The following is a 22,351-nucleotide window of genomic DNA, read 5'->3' as shown; positions in this document are numbered from 1 at the left end:
AGGTGCATTTTGGAACTAAAAGCAGGGGAGAGAAAACTTTGAGTTTGTAGTTTTTGCCACAGTTCTTTGTCTGTGCATGACAACTTATGCATTGAATGTGGGAGGGTTCGATGACCTAGGCAGTGATGCCCACAAACACGGCGATATATAAGCAATCTGTCTTTGGAAGCTAATTTTGGAGGAAAACGGACCACACAAGTGCTAGAGCTTTCACTATCAAGCACAGGCTGGTCTAGGCGATAGTTCAGGCACCTCAACGTTCACTACCTTTACCTCGTAATAAGCATAGAATGAAGTGAAGATCCCTAATAGTATAGAGACTAATTTTAAACACTAATAATGGCCGGCATAAACAACATGTTACATACACCGATGCGAACAACTCCTTCACGTAGTGTTAAAGCCTGTCTACCAGGAAGCATGACAAACTGGTTTTTGATACTTTAAAATGCAACTAAAAAAATACAAATTCTGTTCAAATTCCCCCCCAAAAATGCTTGATTCAGTCAATTTATCATAGATTTTCCATTTCCGTTAGAATCCAATAATATATTACGGCTGGTTCCTTTAAATGGCTTGTCTGACTCCCTATCTTGTCTCAGTTCATTCCATTCATAATTTGCAGCTGGTAAATACTAACTGTATTAAATATCAAAATTTTACTAGTGGTACTCATTAGCATTTATATTAAAGTGAGTTGCACCCTCTCACCATAGTTTTCAGACTGTGGAGAAAAGGCACCACACTCCTTCACATAACATAGAAAATTAAATATTTGCTAGATTCCTTTGGCAATATGGTTGACTGGGTGAGTTAGTATTCTTCCTTTGGCATTATGTTTGCAGAGGTAGCAGGCATTTTAATATGAAAATAGACATTAATTGAGGTTGTAAGTATAGAAATTAGAGTAATTAGGTTTTTAACTAGAAAAGAATGCCTACTCTGTAAAATGGGAGATTTCAAGTCCTTCGGCGAAGAGCCCCTAGCTGCTTTGAAGTTTGTAAAAAGTGTACATTGCTAACTTTTACGGAGTGATGAAATTTTGACTGATCTCAGCAACAAAGCCACAACATCGAGAAGCATGAAGCCGATAAGCTTGTACGCAATAATATTTAATAGATAAAAGAGGTACATATACATACACTGCCTCTTTTACTTCAATCCAAGTTTTATACTCACTGCACACGACAGTGGCCAAAACAGTGACTGTCTGAGCTGTAACATAAAGCTGATGTGGGTGGCCATACTAAAGAAGCAAATGAATATTACTCAGAAGGCACTCAATGGCCGATGCTGCCACATGACTATTGCTGCACCTGAGGTTAAGGCACCGTAAAAGATCTATACAAACATGGAAACCGAAATGTGGCAAACAAACTCCATGGTGCTCACTTGTACCTCCAAATAATACACTACTTTTCAACGTACATTTGTACAGCTTTCGCAGCAGTTTGTTTATACATATATAAGCACTCATGTGCCTTCTAAGTACATTCATTACCTAAAAATTTATAACAAAGATGTGTAATACAATTAAGGTAGTGTAAAAATGAGCTCACCATGGACACAGCATGTGCAGTTTTCTTAAGTCTGATCCCTTCTTTCATCAGTTCTGTAATTTCTTCAAGCTATGAAAAAAATAAAATAGTAAGGTTGAAGATAACCTTTATAATGACATTTTGTTCACACAGAATGAAAATGGGGAAAAAGCACAGCATTTCACATAAACAATGTGTTACACAGTAATTTCACATCTATCACTGTCCACAGCCAGCTATCATATTAGTTTTGTGCAGGCTTTACAGAAAAATAAAATTGCATATAGGGTCATCTGTGCTGTGTGTGTTTACAGCTAGACGCAAGAAAAACCCAAGCCTCTGCAAACACTACAAAATCCACTTTCAATGATGCTGGTTTTAACAATATTGTCAGAAATAACCACGAGCAGCGACTGCACTGTGAACTTTTGTGTGTCTCTTATGGTAACAAAAAAAAAAGGAAAAGAAAGGCTTTCTACAATGCTCTCGCAATGCATTATAGATCACAAAAATGAAATCTGTGGCGGCAAGATAGCAGTGAATTCCAACTTCCTAAAGAGACCATTACTGCATGCTACACATAAAAGGGATGCCCAGTTTGTCCACTTGACAATGAGGCATAACAGGCAAAGCTGTACATCCGCTGTGTCACACACAAAGCGAGGTCAACTTTTCTTCAAGATGAAAAAGCTAACACAATCTATAGCAGGAAGAGGAAGGAAGAGTGAACCAGCAGCACTGCCATTATAGTAGGAGCAGTTCTTTGAGACTCTATCACCGCCCTTTTGTTTTTTCCATGTACCGTATTTACTCGCATAATGAACACACTCGCATGATAAACGCACCCCCAACTTCAGTAATCAAAATTTGGATTTTTTGCCTTGCGTAATTAACGCACCCTCTACATCAATCTCCTGCAGTCCCGTTAACTGACACCTGGCACCCCCTCACCCGTTGGATCTCTTATGCTTTTGATTACTTTGCCAACCACCATCAACCAACTTGACTCGCTCTCCCCCCCTTTCGCCTGTTGCCACGTGCCATATTGCTTTTAATTCTTCTGTAATAAATATGTCCCCTACATTCATCTGCTGCAGTCCCGCTAACTGACACCTGGCGCCTCCTCACCTATCGGCTCTCTTCTGTTTTTTTATTATTATTTTGCCGACCCCCCTCAACCACCTCGACTTGTTCCATCCCCCCTCGCCCGGTGCTGCGTGCCTATTGCTTTTCTTTCTACCTGTGCGTGGCACGTCCCCCTCCATCTTATCTACGCGCCACAGGGGGGGGGGGGGGGGAGGGGGGATGTAGAGGCATTCGGCATGAGCGAAAGTCACCAAGCTACCCAGCCAACTGACGTCGGTCACTTCCTGTGGACCCCCCCCCCCCCTCCCTTCTTTTTTGGCCTACCTACTTTTTTTTTCTTCAAACTGTCCCTTAATTCCCCATTCCCACGTGAGTGCACGCTTTTGGGCGCCCCTTGAGATCACAAGCAGAAAGCACTGTTGCCGTTAAACGATTGCGAGAAAAGATAGTTGCTATAGCCTGCGTGGGCGGCCCGGGGACAGCTTGCAGAAGATAGCGCCATCTACCATTGAAGATGAGTAAAGTGCAACAAAGAAGCTGTTTCCAAACAGTGTAGGCGTATGTGAATTGCGAAAAGCTAAGCGACCTAACTTTTATTTTTTTGCATTACCGCATTTTTTCTTTACCCCGAAAAAGTTTTCATAAAATTTACCCTGCGTAATAAATGCACCCTCCAACTTTTCTCCAATTTTTCGATAAAAAAAGTGCACTCATTACGTGAGTAAATACGGTAACTTACAAATAAATCATTAAAATTACCAGTTATAACAAACACATCTTATGGGACTTGAATATTGTTAAAGATGGGGTCAACTGTAATGATGACATTACGTATTCTCCACTTCTAATTAGAGAATGATCAATTCCTAGCTTAGTTAAGTTGTTTCTAAGAAAAACCACACTCTGAAAGAAAAATTATGCAAATGTCACGTGCTGTTGAAATATACAGTACTTACGGATTAAAACAAGACTACTTAAGGCGGCGGTCTCACTCCGGCGGCACGAACACATCGTTTTTGTCACTTTTCCAACTGACGTGGCGGCTGTTCTTCTTGTCTTATATAGTTGGTTTGTGTGTCATTGAAAAGCTTAATTTTTGTACATTTTAAACATATCTATTAAAAGTAAGTAAGCTTTTAGCATTTGGGTAGGGAGAGCCAAGAATAAGCGCTAGTTACATGGTTTGGTCTGACTGTGTGTCAGCAGTGACCATTTTCTGAAAAATCTGCTGCAGTTACAGCACTGTTCTTTGCGCAGAACATTTAAGACATATTTATCTATTTCCTCAACGTAGCAAATTATTCTAGCGCTTTTACTGTATTGCTGATTAGCTTTTGAAAAGAGCCAAATTTAGTAAATGTCGATGCGGACTATCCGGCACCAATTCGCTAGAGAAAATTCATTTTCCGGGTGTATATAGAGGATGGCATTTTCCGTTTGAGTGCTCAATTTTATTTATGTACGCCCGCTCGCTTTTTAATTATATTGATCTAAATTGGGCAATATTCTCATTAGATAGACCTACCGTGGCCCATTTTTGCGGAGAACTACTGAAGTTCGTTAGCTGAATTTGCACGTGGATAAACTAGAACCCCTGATCTATTTCCTCAACGTAGTGTTTTTCAATAAAGCAAGCAGAAATGCGAAACAAAGCTCGTTAATTGTCTTAATTTATCGTGCCGTAAACATCAACAAAATCGTTATCTTGAAATAGCGCTAAAATCTAAGCATGCATAGCCTAAAATATAACAGTTACGGTCTCCTGGTATACTTATGCACACGAATCGCACACAAGAACTGCAGGAATATTGAGAAATCTACATTATTCCTATCACTACAACGAAAATCTTTCCCTAGCGCCACCTAAACAGAAATAAGGAAAGCGCTGAATTTGAAGGTTCCCTGTCTCCCCGAATGCGGCGTGCGAAAACATTTTGCCTTAGGAGGAAACGTCTTTTCTAACTTCAAACCATGCACCGTCATCTGTAAGCCTTCCTCCCCTCAGAGTCTCATAAGGCTGCGCGGTACCGTGGGAGAGCGTGAAAACAGGTGGGCAGTATCCTCCGAGAGGATGGGGTGAGCGTCTTCACGGGAAAAGAAAGGCCGAATTCTTCGAAAGTCCCTCTTTTATGTGTGCACGTCTTTGTCGCCCTCCTCACCCTCACGGACTATAGCGAAAAGCGAGGGTTGTGTGACGACAGTCAGAAGACAGCAGAAAAACGAACGACAAACGAGCGATACGAGCGAACTGAGCAGACGTGCGTGGGTAAGGTATTTGCGAATATCTTTTTTTTTACCGTGAAATATACGGAGCTTCAGGCGTGCTGCGCTTGTTGGTATGAACCCATCACAACAAACAGCACAAACACGAAACGAGGCACACCTACAGGAATGAGATGAAGTCTGTTTTGTAGTTTCTGCGTGTTTATTTCATTTATTTACTCTGGAGAAACTATGGTGCGGCAGGAGTTGAGGACGCGTGTTCGCTTTCCGCCTTTATATACGACAAGCGCACATTTCCATAGCGCCGAAATGCGCGAACACCAATGTTCTGGAGTACCCCATGACGGCGCTCCTCATAATCACTGCAAACTTGCTCTAAGGGGACGCGGGCGCTTGCAAACTCTTCTCTCGGAGTCGCCTGTGAATATCCGTCATCGGTTTCAATAAACCACAAAATAGAGCAATATTTATTCCGTTGCTCACTGCATAAACTGGCTAAAATCATGCTATTGCCTGAAAATCTTGCAGATTTTTCAGCCAGTAACAACGAAGCGAAGTGGCATGAAATTTGCTGAATGCACGGCGTGGTGTAACAAAGTACTTCGGTGCGGGGACAGCAATGAGGCACCAGGGCTCTTTTTTTTTCTGCTTTGAAGCACCCGCGACAAGTGAGGTCCTTCAGGGAGGCAGAAAGGCGGATAACGTTTGACTATGCTCCCACTAAGCAGGTCTGGTGGGGGAGCGGCAGTGGTGAAGCCCATCTATATTTCCTATGCACTGAGGGTTTATGCCACTCAATCTAAGGATCGCAACGTCGAGTAGGGAACTTGTTGGTTTTCTTCAGTGCCAGTGTACAACACCATGCGACAAGGCACCCTGCCGACGTTTTCGCCTGAAGGAGAGAGAGAGAGAAAGGCAAAGGAAAGGCTTATATGCTACCCTACACGGGGAGGGGGAAGGGGAGAAAAAGAATAGAGAAAAATGTCAAGGGCATGCGGCACCTGCTGACAATTCGTCATTGGGAAGTCTGCCGTGCGGAGAACTGTCAATGCGTCAAGATAGCAGCTCCTTGACTCGTTAGCGTGAGTCATACACCTGACGAGTAGAAATAGCCGATCTTGGACTTACGCCTAGTAGCTCGAAAAGAACAGAAACGTTTCTGAAACGGATAAGTTTATAAGAAAGTGTGGTGACATCGGTGTGCATAAAACACGTTTACATGAGTGCGAAACATGCGCTTCGCATTCATGTAAGCAATGGAAGGCGCATTGCACTAATGCGTAGGAAATGGGCAGTTTTGCGAGTGCCGGTCGATTCACGGGCCGTAAATCACGATGAGGGGAATGGTGACCCCCCGTTGTGCGAACTTCGGCGTCCCTCTTTCGCTATAAGGAATTAATTAATATTAGCTCAAGAAAACAAAAACACTCGAGAAAGAAGTGGGACGAAGCAGAAATGTCGGGAGCTGAGATATTCCTGCCTCCTGCCACTCCTTTCTCAAGTCATTGTTATTTTGCTTGCGCTAATATGTACCTATTTATATAGTGGTTGATGACGCAGAAAATTGTGCGAATTTCTGTTTCCCATGCTCGAGGCACGACTAAGCTAATGAGTTATTTTTTTTAATTCTTTTACATAAACCAACTGGCCCAGCTACAAGTCGCTGTAATCCGATACTCGCTCGCTGTAATCCGACACCACATGGTAGCTGCGGCGCACAGAAGACGAGAGGTCCTGCAAACGGCGTCGCATCACCTTTCCGAAACGCGCTTGCAAAGTCGATGGGCTACACTGGCATTCGTGTAAAATTGATTACAGCCTGACAGCTCGAGGCAACTGCCAGTCAGTCGGCTGCCAGCTGGGGCGACTAACTAACTTCATTCAACAAGAGGCCGGCACGCCGTCTCCATGGTTGTTGGGAGTGGGGTTCAGTTCGTCTTTACTCGATAAGAAAGCACGTTTGCGTATAGCCGGGCGTCGACAGTTTGCCGTAAGCCGGCACGGCACGCACAGCGTTTATACGAATGCGACAACTGGCGCATCACGACCATGTAAACGGGGGTAATGCGCTAGAAAGACGTATCGCACAAATGCGCCAGGCAGGTCTGGATTTCGAGGGGTAAGTCGACCCAGAGTACTTTTCACGACAAAGGAACGCCGACCACTCGTCGTGTTGGCCTAGTGTGCACTTCTCGCACACTACAAGACAGCTGCGAGGACAGTAAGCAAGAGCTTCTCGAGGCTAAAGTCCGCTAAATTTTTCTCTTTTACCTAAGTAACGACAACTGCCTCCTCTCCCGACCCTCTCTCACACACAGCCGGTATCTGCCGCCATGTGCTTCCTAACTAGGAAGACTTCCAAAGCCACGTACATATAAGTAAATTAGCCACGCGCCTATCAGTGAACAATGTGCGAACGCGACGCGCTTTTCTCCTCCAGCTAGTCCCCCGTCAATAGTGAGCGAGGAACGCGTTTTACCAGGTACCAAGAAGGGGTGCCCAAGGCGACACCACTAACACCTGAATAGTCTAGATGGCCCCGCATGAGGGCAGGGGATGTGGAATGACAGCCACTATGCTAGCCTGAAGGTGCGAGGCAGCATGACGAGGGGGAGGCGGACTGAGTGAGGATGAGGACGGACACAAAAATGCTTAGCGTGCGCTGCGAGTGCGTGTGGGAGTACCTGCAGCACGAGTGCCTTGCCGGGCTTCACACGAGTCATGACAAATCATAAGGATAGAGCTTCATGGTAGAGGAAGAGAGCCGCCATCGCGACATGTCGAGCACGGGCAGCAGCTGCATTTTCACACCATTCAAGGTAAGACCATTTCGATTACTGTGGTTTCTTTTGATAATAAAAGCGCGCAGCTACAGCAGCAAAAAAGAAAAAAAAACATTATAGAAGCCTATTCTTGATACGGTGGCGAGCTCGTTTTGTACCCCAGACGCAATGTGGGCTCCGTAAAGGAAGGAAGGAAGCAGAAGGCAAATTGTCACGTTGTGGGCGACATTCTTTCTATGATCAGCTTTACGTTGCCAGCTACACTGCTATACTTTACTCTTTTTTATGTTGGCATGTTAGTTTTGGCGGCTATATATGTACAAAGACGAATTCGTTAGAACTTCTGTTTTACGGCTTCAGGTGAACAAAACTGTCCAATGCTATAGCCCGTACTGTGTCGCTGCAGCGCCTTTAGGTGCATGTGCATGTACAGGACGCTGGACACGCAGTCACTCCTAGATAATGCGCGCCCGTGAGAAGAAAGTGCTAAGATCTGCGGACGTGTGGAGTCTATAAAAAGCCTTGTTTCTTTGTGTATCTGAAATGTCGCTGCCATGTATCAAAAGGCTAAGGGTAGGTGCTTCTTAGCGCTGTGACGAGAGGTCTGGGCGAATCAGGACCTACAGCACGCTGTGTGTACGTCACAACGCTCCTGCTTGCGTGTTTGTCTGCTTGAGCGCCTTTTATTTGTCGTGACCTTGGGCTCCGTCTATCTTTCTGACCTGCACTTGTCCGATTGAACAGCATATTTGCGGGCGGAACATTGAGCAGCGGTGGCAAAGCTCGGCGTTTTTGTCTGATGCTGCTTTTGTCGCAAGCACGCGGCGTGCTTGGGAGATGTACACTGTAACTGAGAAAGTGTTATATAAAAGCTAGACTGTGCTCAAAGTAAAAAAAAAAAGATGTGAGATGCACCCAATCAAATGATTCTGTACACACGAGCGCTTATCCCACAGCACACGGACACGCGCGCACACAGCGTGTCACATGCCCTATCCACCCAACCATCCTCTCAAAACGCTATGACGCACTTGTCAATCCGTAATGGTTCATATTTTATCCCGGCCATCCTTTTATACCGTAAATATGCTTTTTTGGAGCAAAATTATTTAGTTTATATATTGATTGATTGATTGATTGATTGATTAGGATCAAGGAAGGCAGCACAAACACCTGTATCGTCTATCTTGCCTTTTATCGACATTCAAGCAACCCATAGTAGACGACTGTCGGGAGAAATTCTTTTCAGTAATTATCCCGACTGAGAAAAGGACTCGCCCTTTTATTTTGAGTTTTGCATCGGTCCCTCACCACACCAGCTTATTATTCATGCCAGCTTTGGAAGTGTAGTTGCTACGATCCCTGTGCATCTGGTGCTAGCTCACTAACCACATGATGTACTTTCCTGTAAAATTTTCAGGAAGGCGAATTCGCCGGAGAGCAACAGAGAGCAACGCCAAAGCGCCGCCTGTACGCCATGCTTGGACGACAGTGGTTTTGCCAGAGAGGATGACGCAACGTCTTAATACTGGGACAATTTCGGCATCGTCGAAGAGTCGCTGCCGGGCCTGAGGGCCTGAGTCTGGAGACAAGCGTCACAACTCAGCCAGAGGAGCCGATCATCACCGGAAGAAGAGTTGTGTCGCTGGCCCATTTCGTGAACGCTGTTCGTAGTCTCGACGACCACAGCTGTCCTAAGCTGACTGGACGTTTTGCACCCGTGAAAGAACGGAGAGTGGGGCTCTGGTCGGAGCTCACGTTTACCTGCAGTGAATGTCAGGAAATCAGAAAGTTGACGACTGACTCCGTCACAGAACCAACGTCCCTCACTGACAAAGCAAACATAGGAGTCAATGATGCTGCTGTTTGGGCATTCATGAGTATCGGATCGGGCCACTCGCAGTTCGAGGAAGCAATGGCAGTCATGGAAATTCCTGCTATGAGCAAAGGGGCTTTTCTACGCCGGGAGGAGTCCCTGGGAAAGGTAAATAAGCTGATAAATATTTATTTTTCTCTTTCTGAAGACGATGGAGGATGTACAGCGCTTTATTTTTAGTAAACTTCACGTGAAGCGACAGTGGCACGTGCATGGCAAGCGTTTTGAACGGGAGTACGGCACGATGAGAATTTCTCTGCAACATTTCGTCGTATACAATGAAACAAAGAGTCTCTCAGAAGAAAACTGTTTGAAGAAAATGGCCACCAGCAGCATAAGCGCAAGGAATCTACGGTGAACGACTCAATGACTCATTATGGTCCGAATTGCCAGCAGCCAGACATGCCACCAGAGCAATATGCCGAGAAACAACGGGCTGTTTTAGCAAGCCTGCAGGTGAATGAGAAACAGCAGATGGAAATTGAGAAGGCTACTCGAGGACAGGCTGATAATCCTACATGGCATTTTGAAAGAAACATGCGCCTAACGGCGTCGAATTTCTATGCAGTATGCCGAAGGAGGGAGTGGACACCGTGTGACACGCTCGTGAAGACCCTGCTCTATAAAAAAAGTTTCACCAGTGCCGCTCTTGAGCATGCATGGAAGACAACAGGAACGTGTCGCACTCCGGTTATACGAGCAAGAAATGGAAACTGCTGTGCAACCTTGCGGGTTATTTGTTTACCCAGAGTATGGATTCTTGGCGGCGTCGCCAGACGGATTAATTGCGAGCGACGGTATCGTGGAGGTGAAGTGCCCATTCACTGCGAAGGACATGGAGCCATCCGAGGCAGCTAAAAAGTACAATCAAAGGAGCCAAGTACACGAACCACCCAAATTGAGCCGCTCTCATAACTATTTCTACCAAGTGTAAGGCCAGCTGCATATCACTAAAAGAAGTTTCTGCCACTTCGTCGTCTGCACGTCGAAGGGCATCCACGTACAGCGGATCGAAAGAGATAATGACTTTTGGAAATTCAGAATGCTTCCACAACTAATCAGATTTTACAGAGACTGCATGTTACCTGAAATTGTAGATCCCCGTACTACGCGCAGCATGCCCATACGCAGACCACAGTGTAATGTGAAAGCAATTGAGTCACACCAGCAGTCTAAACGAGCTTCGATGAAGAACAAGGAGGCAAAGCAGAGTGGCGACTCGGACATTTTCCACAGCCTTGAGTCGTAGGACTGCCGGGCGCGTGCACCCTCAAGAAATTCACCAATTGTGACGATGCTACCTAATGGTGATTTTGAGCGCACTTTCGTGTTGGGGCAACGCCAAGTACGTCTGTAGTTTCGGCCATGTGCAGTTGTAGCTATTTACATATTTCCACGCAAATTGCCAGCGCTCGAGCGTTACGCATACCACTTTGTGCATTGCAGGCGTCGCGAACCAAGCGAAATGCCGAGAGCCCCGTTACGACAAGCGAAGCCAGCCGCAGTGCACTTGCCAGCCCTGCACGCGCGCGAGCTGCGACCGGGGGGGCTAGCGAGCGTGACGGAGAAAGAAGGTGAGGTTAGAGGCCATGGAGTGGCGAGTGACATCGGCAGACTCCGCGTTCGCTCTCTTTCGCCCTTGTTCGCTCTATTGGTTACGCCGACGACGCCAACAGGCGCCGCCGCTCAACGCAGCAGTATGTGCGTAAGAGCTTCGCTCTAAAGAACTGCACATTAGGAGAACGACCTTGTATATATCGAATGGCAGATGCAGGCTCAGATTTGACGATAGCAAAGACTCTTGTTCGAACAAGCTATGAGGTAGCAATTCACTTCCTTGTGTCGGGTGTGTCATCAGCCATTCACGTGCGTTCTGCAGCAGCAATGACCAAGAGACATGACCACAGAAGCTCCAATGAACTTTTGTAAAAACTTCGTGTTGAATATAGGATAACGGAAAATAATAATAAAACATACACCTTCATTCTCTGCTGTCACAAGTTCGCATCCGAAAGTCGTGATTACATGTACTTTTGCTTTGTGCGATTTCACATTTCTCTGAATGTATGCGTTGTAGTTCTGCGGGCTTTTTTGTGTGTGTTATGTTCAGGTGTCTTCGTGGCTGTAACCAAGTGCTGCCGACGCTCGTTTAGTACTAAATAAATTGCCACAACAACGTGTATTGACTCAATCTTGCTTACTGCATGACAGCCCTTCATTGCATAGCATATACACAACACTAAGACTCGTTGCTTGAAGATATGTTAGCCGACATAGTTATTTGAATTGACCAATCATGCATCCAAAAGCCTTATCCAGTGCGACAAGACCTTTTCTTCAACTCCTTTGCAACTATTGTATTTGTGTACTCATGTTTTTGCCTTGCATGCGCTTTACGAACTCGAAATGGGTACGACATAGAAGTAATACAAGCAGCGGCTGTGTAGAAAGATGCATGGGAGATGCACTGTATCATAAGTCTTCCCCTCCCTTGTTGCACTCCTGGGAGGTTTGTGTGAATCCGCCCCAGTTTTTATCATGAGATGTTTATAGAGCTTGAGGTAACGGCCTCGAATCTACGAGCTTGCAGTCAATAACTGATATGGGCGAAACGATCACTCTTCATGTTATTGCCACGACCTTTACAGGAAAAAAAAATGATGTTGAAATAGCGTACGCGAATAGAGAAGTCGTTCCTTGGACAAGGGAATAACGCACCTGGACCATTCAGGCCACGCATGTGCGAGTCTCGCTCATATGACACACAAGAGGTAATTGCTTCATTTTCGTCATAAAAATAGTTTGTCGACTAGTCCGATGCTTTGCGTACGGCAACGTGATAAATAAACGCTGCATCAACCAAAACATGAATTCATATTAGCCTGCTGAAGTTTCAATTCTAATGAAATAAATTACGCTACGTATAGTGGGGGAAAATAATGATTATGCATTCGGCACGTGTTGGGCACCGTAAGTCACAGCGGCCGCACTTCTTAGCACGCGATTTGCCTAACTACCCGTTTTGTTTTGTTTTGAAAATTCGGAAGCTTAGGTCATACTGAGAAGGAAGTATACATAGTCAAATATATTTTGCCTTCTCCTGTCCCACCGAACCGCATCATGCTCCAGCAACCCCAATTATATGTAGAACGAACTGTTCCGTTGAACCTCGCATGAATACTCATAGTCCAAGTTTTGATCTCCGTTGTATACATTGTTGTGACCTCCGCGATAGAGTTTTTCACTCAACCCCGCATTCCGGCACTGTATGGAACGTAGAGCAGCTGGCCAAGCAGACTACGCAGCCTACATGAGGGATCTCTTGAAAAGCAGCGACCGCAGGGGTCAGGGGCTAGTGAGCATGGAGAGAGATGGAGGTGTCATTGAAGGGGAGAAAAAAAAGCCCCTGCTCAGTGCCTCATTTCTTCGAACCGTGTCAGCGCTGAAGGGGAGAAAAAAAAAGCCCCTGCTCAGTGCCTCATTTCTTCGAACCGTGTCAGCGCGATTTGCACCCCCTCGTCATGCAGTGTGGCGCGCCGGCACACGTGTGGCAGTTCACCTCCGAAATGTTGGCCTTCCAGTCCTGACTTGGTGGCGCCGTCTGGTGTTTTTTCCAGAACTACTCGCAATATGGCGACAGTAGGACCGCCACCTTAAGGCTAAGTAACACACATACTTTCATTTGCACCCTCTTTAGTTCTGGTAATATTCGCTAAATTTTGATTAAAATGTGTAGACCATAGCCAATGTTATTTTCAGAGACTCAATTTATCAAGACATGGTGTGGTTATCTTGAGCAACAGCGCATAGAAGTTATTATAATAAAAAATTTAACGTTATGTTTGAATGTGGGACTACTGCAAATTAGTGCAATGCACTTGTTGTACAATGAAAGTGATGAAATGTTTTGAATTTTTTTTTTTACATGACTTCCACAATTGGGACTCCACCAGGTGCCATCAGAAGCAGACTGGGGCATACCTTCTCAGGACTGAGTTTTTTATACATAATTATGACATAAGCTCTTCAGTATCACATGTAGAACCCATAAATTGACATAACGCCATCTTGAGTACAATGCACAATACATCAGCGCAAATGAATGATGTAAAATTTGCCCACATGCAAGTAGTCCTCAACTTGGATGCTTCCATTGTTATACACAAGAAAGAATGCTTGATAACACTCTAAAAACACAGTCCTAGAATTGGTTTTGCAGGTGCACAACAGAAGCAGCAAAGTCCAGAACTCTGACACTACCTGAGACACAAGGCACAATACATTAGCATGGTGAGAAGTAAACACTTGCTAACGCAACATGCCACTGCTTGACATCAACACTCATGACAGCCTTTGCTGGTGCAACATGCAACTTACTGAAGTGCATACATTACCACTCTTGCAGAATTCATTTTATGCTACTTTCTACTCTTCCACTCTTGCTGTCGATTTGCAACTATGCTCTTAAAACTTTTCCTTAGGTTTTGTTTGAAAAAAAAGCATAGACCAGTATCCTACTCCTGATGATGTCAAACTAAGAATGTGATAGTAAGAATGGATCCACAAAGATTGTTTTTAGCAGCAGCAGGTTGTAGCAGAGGACTATGCAGCACCAAAAATAACAGACCTTTTTCAAGGAATCCCGGAAAGCCTGCCGGTGCACAAAGCAATATGGGCAAAGTGTGTGCGCCGAGCGAGGCGGCTGTTCTAGTGCGCACGCTGCCCATTGGTGCCGTGCGAGCACGAAACGAAACGAATGTGTCACCGCTTGTTGGACATAAGTAATATCCTAAGCAGCACTAGTAATATCCTAAACACTAAATATGTCCGAATGTACCTACATGTATCTCTAAGCATGAAATGTAGAAAGAATAACGCAGTCAGTGTATACATATCACCGGGCGGATGAGCTGAGCAGCACGCGAGTTGTTGCATACTACAGTATTGTGTACTGATACATGTAGTCAAAACGTGCTATCAGGAAAAATGTGAGGTGGGACACTGAATTCATATTTATTTACCAATTGACTGTTCACAAGGCACTATGGCATTTATACCTTCGCGGTGTGATTAGGCTGTTAACGGAAAACTGCGGAGCAGTATTAAGAAATGATTTGATTTTTATTGACTATTCACACACTGTAAAATAATATTATTAATAAAAAACACTGACCACATTCGAAACGTGTTTAAAGACGAAGAAATGGAACTAAAATACACTTGTGAAGTACGCTGCTCAGATAATTTACGGTATCTGAATAAAAATCTTTGTCACTGTGGGGCATGTTTGCTGGCAGTATATTCTGCATTCAGCGAAATCGGCATTGAATTTTTTGTCGACACATTTAAATATTGTTGAACGAGAAACAATGACGTCATGCTTACTCCTGGCATTGAAGAAAAAATAAAAACAATAATACTTGTGCTTATTACTTATGCAATAGCTTCCAGCTGCAAATTTATCACTCCAAGGAGGCACAACAATCTACGTATCATATTGCATCGGTTTGCGAACAACTCGTGCGCACGGGAAAAAAAAAAAAGAGAGATAAAGAGAGAGAATACGGATGTGATGATGATTAGAGTTTCGTGGCACAAGGGCCATGGGTGGCCAAAGAGCGCCATGACCACATTCAAAACGTGTTTAAAGACGAAGAAATGGAACTAAAATCCACTTGTGAAGTACGCTGCTCAGATAATTTACGGTATCTGAATAAAAATCTTTGTCACTGTGGGGCATGTTTGCTGGCAGTATATTCTGCATTCAGCGAAATTGGTATTGAATTTTTTGTCGACACATTTAAATATTGTTGAACGAGAAACAATGACGTCATGCTTACTCCTGGCATTGAAGAAAAAATAAAAACAATAATACTTGTGCTTATTACTTATGCAATAGCTTCCAGCTGCAAATTTATCACTCCAAGGAGGCACAACAATCTACATATCATGTTGCATCGGTTTGCGAACCACTCATGCTCACTGGAAAAAAAAAAAAGAGAGAGAAAGAGAGAGAATACGGACATGATGATGATTAGAGTTTTGTGGCACAAGGGCCATGGGTGGCCAAAGAGCGCCATGTCTTTGATCTGATGTAAGCAATGACCAATGATTGTGATGGCAAGGTGTAATTCGGCTGTATAAAGGCCTAAAATTACGTTCTGTATAAAAGCGTAAAATATGTGTATAAAGTATAAAATTATGACTAATACGTGATTTGATGCATAGGTCTGGAATGAATTGCAAGTGACCATGGTATCTACAAGTGAGCGATTGTAAAATAGCATGAATGCCTCCTCAACCCCTTTGCAACTAAAGGGTGAGAGGCAGGTGCTTTTCAGGGTAGCTACCGCAGCAACAACTTCTGCGGAGGGGTTATGCTACGGATTTCCCTTGTATTTGATGCTGAAGCTTTGAATTTCATCTAAAAATGCAAATAATGACTGATATTTAAAAAGTGGTTCTTTGCCAATGAACATCCCAGGATGAAGTGGAATGTGTTCATGATAAGCTAATAGAAAATGCTTTTTTCTAATAGAGCCTAATTCACTGCATTGGATGAGGACGTGGTTGACGGTGAGTGATTCACTTCATCTATCACACAAAGGTGGATCGCCACAGCACTAAAGGTAGGAATGTGTGCTGTGTGTATGTCCTGTGTGTAGCCTTGTAAGTGTAACTTCTGTGTGGCGTGATTTTGATACCGGCGCCCAATGACCAAGAAGCGGCTTGACGGCGCACAATTTATTTTCTGGGTGGCTATCCCATGTGCTTTACGAATAAGCTCTGAGCTTTCGTTTATTATATGGTTTTAGGTCAAGAGCAGGGATACCTATGGATGTATTAACAGCACTGTCAAGGACAGATGCGGCTAGCTGGTCCGCCATCACGTTACCTTAGATTTGGCAATGTCCTGGTACCCAGCACACTACAGCATGCTGTTTGGACTTGTACACTGCGCATAGTAGTGAATGAAGCGAGACAAGGACAAGGTTTTTGTGTTTTTTAAAAGTTTTCAAAACCTTTATGACGCTTAGGGAATCTGTATAAATTACTGCCTTTTGTAGTTTTGATTGTTTGATGTGTTTGACGGTCGCAAGTATCGCGCAGGCTTGTGCAGTGAAGATGGTCATATCAGGATGCAGTACGCTGGCCTCTGAAAAAGATGGGCCTACTGCTGCGTACGACACAGAAGTGTGAGACTTGGAGGCATCTGTGAAAAAGTCAGGACAATTGTATTTCTGTTGAAGCTCTAGGAAGTACGTGCAAATATTGCCACAGAGACTGTTTACAATATCCGACATTATGAAAAATCAGCGTCCACAGTCTTGTGCGCACTCTTGCTTGGGGCCGCACGACTCATGCCTCTTGTTCACAGGCACGAGCCAGTGTGGGTTGGAGCTGCGAAGAAGAAGAAGGTGCGTGGGCAGAGGAACAGTTTTTGTTTTTGGAACGCTCTAGCGGACTCTTCCATCTTTTCGCACATAATTTTCAGGGGCACAAGTTCGCCCATAATAAACTAGTTTTTGACTTTTCTTCTCTTGCACCCGTTACATTCTGGTGGAAGTGCTGGGTATCGATCCCAGTACCTCTCGTTGATGATACGTTGGATCGGCTACGGCATGCAAGGTATTTCTCTTCATTGGATTTAAAAAGCGGTTATTGGCAAATTGAAGTGGACGAAAGGGACCGTGAAAAGACTACTTTCGTAATCCCGAATGGTCTATACGAGTTTAAAGCACTCCCATTCGGCCTGTGTTGTGCGCCTGCAACATTCCAGCGCATGAAGGACAGTGTCCTTTCAGGCCTCAAATGGCAGTCGTGCTTACTCTACCTGGACGACGTTGTGGTGTTTTCAGCAACGTTTGAACAGCATGTAGAGCGACTACATTCGGTACTTCAGGCTATACAGTCAGCCGGCTTGACAATTAAACCGGAAAAGTGCCAGTTTGTATTCGAGAAGCTTCATTTCCTCGGTCATGTAATCAGCGCTCAAGGTGTTGGCCTGGACCCGGAGAAGACTGTGGCCGTGGGGCTGTTTCCCAAGCCAAGACACAAGAAGGAGGTACGCAGATTTTTGGGTTTATGTGCTTATTATAGGCGGTTTGTGAAAAATTTCGCAAAAATTTCCGAACCTTTAACAAGACTCACAAGAGAGGACGCGCCATTTATTTGGTGCACCGAACAAGACAGTGCCTTCAACGAACTAAAGAAACGTTTGCAAGCTCCACCTATCCTGGCCCACTTTGACGAAACCGCAGATACGGAAGTTCATACAGATGCCAGCAATCTTGCCCTAGGTGCGGTCCTGGTGCAATGGCAGAACAGAGAAGAGAAAGTAATAGCATATGCTAGCCGCAGCCTCTCAAAAGCGGAAAGAAACTACTCTGCAACAGAAAAAGAGTGCTTGGCAGTCATATGGGCGATCAGCAAATTCAGGCCATACCTCTACGGCAGGCCGTTCTGTGCCGTCAGCGACCACCACTCACTTTGTTGGCTGGCGAGCTTAAAAGACCCATCGGGCGGCTTGCGAGATGGAGTCTCAGGCTCCAAGAGTATGACATTACGGTCGTATATAGGTCTGGCAGAAAGCATGATGATGCTGACTGCTTATCACGTTCACCAGTCCACTCGACTCTTTCAGAAGAAGAGGACTTCCCACTCCTTTGTGCGATAAAAACCTCAGAAATCGCCGAAACATCAACGGGCTGACATGGAACTGCTCCCATTAATAAAGTATCTCGAAGGGCACGACGAACAAGTTCCTCGCGTATTTAAGAGAGGGTTATCCTCATTCTGCCTGCTAGATAATGCACTTTACAAGAGGAATTTTGAACACAACAAGGAGAAGTTCTTACTCGTTGTACCATCAGCCATGAAGCATTAAGTCTTAGAAGCCTGCCATGATGAACCGTCTGCGGGTCACTTGGGCACGTGTCGAACTTTCGCCAAAATTCATCAGAAATACTACTGGCCCAAGTTGCTAGCGTCCGTGAAGCATTACGTCAAGACATGTCGCGAGTGTCAAAGGCGAAAAACACCACCCCTCAAGACGGCCGGCCTTCTCAAGCCTACAGAGCCACCTGCGACTCCATTTCAACAGGTTGGAATGGACCTGCTCGGACCGTTTCCAATGTCGGCATCAGGAAAAAGGTGGATAATAGTTGCGACTGACTATTTGACACGATACGCTGAAACGGGCTGCCTTGAGCGAGGAACGGCAACGGATGTCGCGAAGTTTTTCGTTCAGAATATTGTTCTTCGCCATGGAGCCCCACTCGTCATGAGTACCGATCGAGGAGCAGCGTTCACGGCTGATTTGATGCAGTCCTTAATGACAATGACTAACACCAGCCATAGAAGGACCACTGCATATTATCTCCAAACCAACCGGTTGACAGAACGCCTGAACCGCACCATCGCTGACATGCTGTCGATGTACGTTGACATTGAGCATAAATTGTGGGACGAAATCTTGCCATACGCAAATTTTGCCTACGATATGGCAGTGCAGGAGATCATCCGCGTCACACCATTTCAGCTGGTCTACGGTCGCACTGTCACTACGTCACTAGATGCCATGTTGCCAGTAGACAACGACAATTACGAGCCATCTGAACTTGAAGACTTTCCGCAAAGGGCTGAAGAAGCACGCCAGTTGGCACGACATCGAATACATCAACAGCAAAACAAGGACGCAAGGCACTACAACCTGCGCCGCAGAAAAGTTCAGTACAACCCAGGCGAGCCAGTGTGGATATGGACACCACTCCGACGCCGCGGCCTATCAGAAAAGCTTCTTTGTCGATGCTTTGACCCCTATAATGTTCTCCGACGAATTAGTGACCTAAACTACGAAGTCATCGCCGATGGACACATCTGTTCAAAGCGGCAAAACAGCGCAGAAGTCGTACACGTTGTTCGTATGAAGCCCTATTATGAGAGGGAATGAAAGCGCTCCCTTTTTCTGTTTGCCTCCCTCCATCGCGCATTGGGACGATGCGTATTTCGAAGGGGGACTAATGCCACAGAGACTGTTTACAATATCCGACATTATGAAAAATCAGCGTCCACAGTCTTGTGCGCACTCTTGCTTGGGGCCGCACGACTCATGCCTCTTGTTCACAGGCACGAGCCAGTGTGGGTTGGAGCTGCGAAGAAGAAGAAGGTGCGTGGGCAGAGGAACAGTTTTTGTTTTTGGAACGCTCTAGCGGACTCTTCCATCTTTTCGCACATAATTTTCAGGGCACAAGTTCGCCCATAATAATCTAGTTTTTGACTTTTCCTCTCTTGCACCCGTTACAATATGTGCCACAGGAGCGTGTTTTGTAACTTCCTCGAAGGATATATCACATTCTATGAGCTGCTGTTGTCACGGTGGCAGATGCGCGGCAGGAGCCATCAGACACTGATCAATGGCACTCCTGTTTCTTCAGCGAAGCCTCTCACTCTAAGCGAGTAGAGCCGTCGAAGCGAAGGACGGTTATCATACAGTGTGAAACTGGACAAGTCATTGATCATACAGTGTGAGGGGTGCTTATTGGCTGCGTTTGCTTTGAGGTAATGCACAAAAGACATGCAAGTCCTCTGCAGCTGCAATGACCACTCGTTCGACTCGACGTACAGGCTTTCTACGGGATTAGTGCAAAAAGCACCCATAGAGAGTCGGATGCCCAAACGGTGGATAGAATCGAGCATTCGCAAAGTTCGTTGTGTTGCAGACTGACAGACGATAGCACCATAATCTAGACGTGTTAGTACGAGGCTTTTGCAAAGATTCTTCAGACATTTTCTCTCACTTCCCCACGTTGTGCATGACAACACTTTCAGAATGTTCATGGTTTTTAAACACTTGTTCTTGAGATTTTTAATGTGGGGTGCAAATGTTATTTTAATCTAAAATTACACCTAAAAATTTCTGTTCAGATTTCACTGGTAGCCGCTGACCGTGCAAGTCAATGACCGGATCTGGGTGGAGACCTCTCTTTCTTGAGAACAGAACGCATGTATTCTTTCATGAATTAAGAGTAAACCCGTTCTCATCAGCCCACTTTTTTATCTTTTTCATGCCAAGTTGGACTTGCTGCTCGCATATTGCAAGGTTGCAAGATTTAAAACCTATCTGTACATCGTTGACATACGTGCAATAAAACATATTGCGTGGAATGTAGGAGTGTAGGCTATTCATTTTTATAATAAAAAGTGTGCAACTCAGTACACCACCTTGTGGCACTCCAGTATATTGGACAAATGTTGTGGACAAGACATTCCCCACTCGGACACGAAAAGTGCGGTTTGACAAGTAACTTTCGATTATGGTCAGCATACTACCTCGCAAACCTAGGTGCGAGAAGTCTCACAGTATGCCAGAACGCCATGTGGTATCATACGCCTTTACTATACCAAGGAATACTGAAAGGAAGAACTGTTTATGGACAAAAGCATCGCGGATCTATGCCTCAATGCGTAATACGTGCTCAGTGGTCAATCTACCTTCGCGAAATCCACACTGGTATGAGTCCAGTAGGTTGTTTGTTTCCTGAAAATATATTAGTCTATAGTTAATCATCTTTTCGAAAAGCTTACAGAGACAACTTGTTAATGCGATTGGCCTGTAACTCCCTACTGAGGACGAATCCTTACCATGTTTCAATATTGAAATGACAATAGCCTCTTTCCATGAAGTAGGAAACTCACCGGAGAACCAAATGGTATTGCACAGAGAAAGTAAGGTTTTTAGTGTTTCGAGAGGTACGTTTTTTAACATTTCATAGACCACACGATCTGAGCCTAGGGCGGAGTCACTACCGCTATTTAGCAATGTCTGTAACTCAGCCAAGCTGAAGTCTGGTTGTATGGCTCATTCTTTTGACATTTGCATTCTAGTTCCTGCTTTTCTATTCTCACTTTGTACAGTTGGAAAGCTTGGGAGTAGTGCGATGAGCTGGAGATATGCTCGAAGTAAGCGCCTAGAGAGTTCGCCTGGCTGTTTCCTTGAGTGTTTACAAGAGGGAGCAAATGCATTTGTCTTCCAATCACCTTACTAACCCTGTTCCAGACTTGACTCTCTTGTGTATATGAGGTAATGCCTGATAGAAATTTGTACCAACATTTCCTTCTTGCCTGTTGGCATGTCCTGCTCCCTTGGGACTTTGTGTTTTTAAAACTTGTAAGATTCTCCGCTGTTGAGGAGTCACGAAGTGACTTCCATGCTTTATTTTGCTTCTTTCGAGCATTTCTGCACTCGTTGTTCCACCATGGGACACTTGGTTTGCTGGGCAGTCCAGATGTTTGAGGAATGCATTGAATTGCAGCATCAGTCAAAAAGGCTATAAAGTACTCTACAGCTTCATTTACGCTCAAACACGATATGTCAGCCCTACATAAACTAGTAATTTTATAAAACTGGTCCCAACCAGCTTTTTGTATGAGCCATTTGGGAACCTACAGAGGGCATTTGTTTAATACTGGTGTGCTCAATACAGCAAGAAAGTGGTCACTTCCAAATGAATTTTTTATGGTTTTCCATTGGAGTAGGAATAAAAATGATGGAGATGCAATGCTAAGGTCTACCGACGAGTAAGAGTTAGCGAGGCTGTAATATGCTGGTTCTTTGCTATTCAACAAACAGGCACCTGATGAAAAGAGAAACTGTTCGATGAGACGACCTCGTGCATCATAGCGACAGTCACCTCATAAAGTGCTGTGCGCATTCAGGTCCACAAGGAATAGATAAGGTTCTAGTAGCTCATCTATTAAAAACTGGAATTCATGTTTTTCAAGGCGGTGTTGTGGGGGTATGTATAGAGAGCAGATGGTGACAAGTTTATTCAATAGAACTGCTC

The 22,351-nt window shown here is 44.8% G+C and overlaps 1 protein-coding gene and 1 long non-coding RNA gene across 9 annotated transcripts in view; one reads left to right on the top strand and one right to left on the bottom strand.

The window, feature by feature from the left end:
- LOC119162372 (uncharacterized) overlaps window positions 1-22,351 on the top strand; it is a 94,759-nt gene that overhangs the window by 32,310 nt on the left and 40,098 nt on the right. Inside the window, exon 2 of the long non-coding RNA XR_012889359.1 lies at window positions 13,034-16,135. This is a non-coding gene — a long non-coding RNA (uncharacterized LOC119162372). The remainder of the gene's footprint in view (window positions 1-13,033; window positions 16,136-22,351) is intronic.
- LOC119161370 (uncharacterized) overlaps window positions 1-22,351 on the bottom strand; it is a 199,479-nt gene that overhangs the window by 158,136 nt on the left and 18,992 nt on the right. For all 8 annotated transcript variants that reach the window (XR_012889357.1, XM_075885056.1, XM_037413807.2 and 5 more), the window contains exon 5: window positions 1,560-1,628. Coding sequence is in view for 7 of the 8 variants with exons in the window: in XM_075885056.1 (XP_075741171.1) it covers window positions 1,560-1,628 (69 nt within the window). In the remaining variant the exon portion in view is untranslated. The remainder of the gene's footprint in view (window positions 1-1,559; window positions 1,629-22,351) is intronic.

This window comes from Rhipicephalus microplus, unplaced genomic scaffold (genome assembly GCF_043290135.1).
Source record: "Rhipicephalus microplus isolate Deutch F79 unplaced genomic scaffold, USDA_Rmic scaffold_65, whole genome shotgun sequence".
Taxonomy (NCBI): domain Eukaryota; kingdom Metazoa; phylum Arthropoda; class Arachnida; order Ixodida; family Ixodidae; genus Rhipicephalus; species Rhipicephalus microplus.
This window is presented reverse-complemented; position numbering and strand designations above follow the sequence as displayed.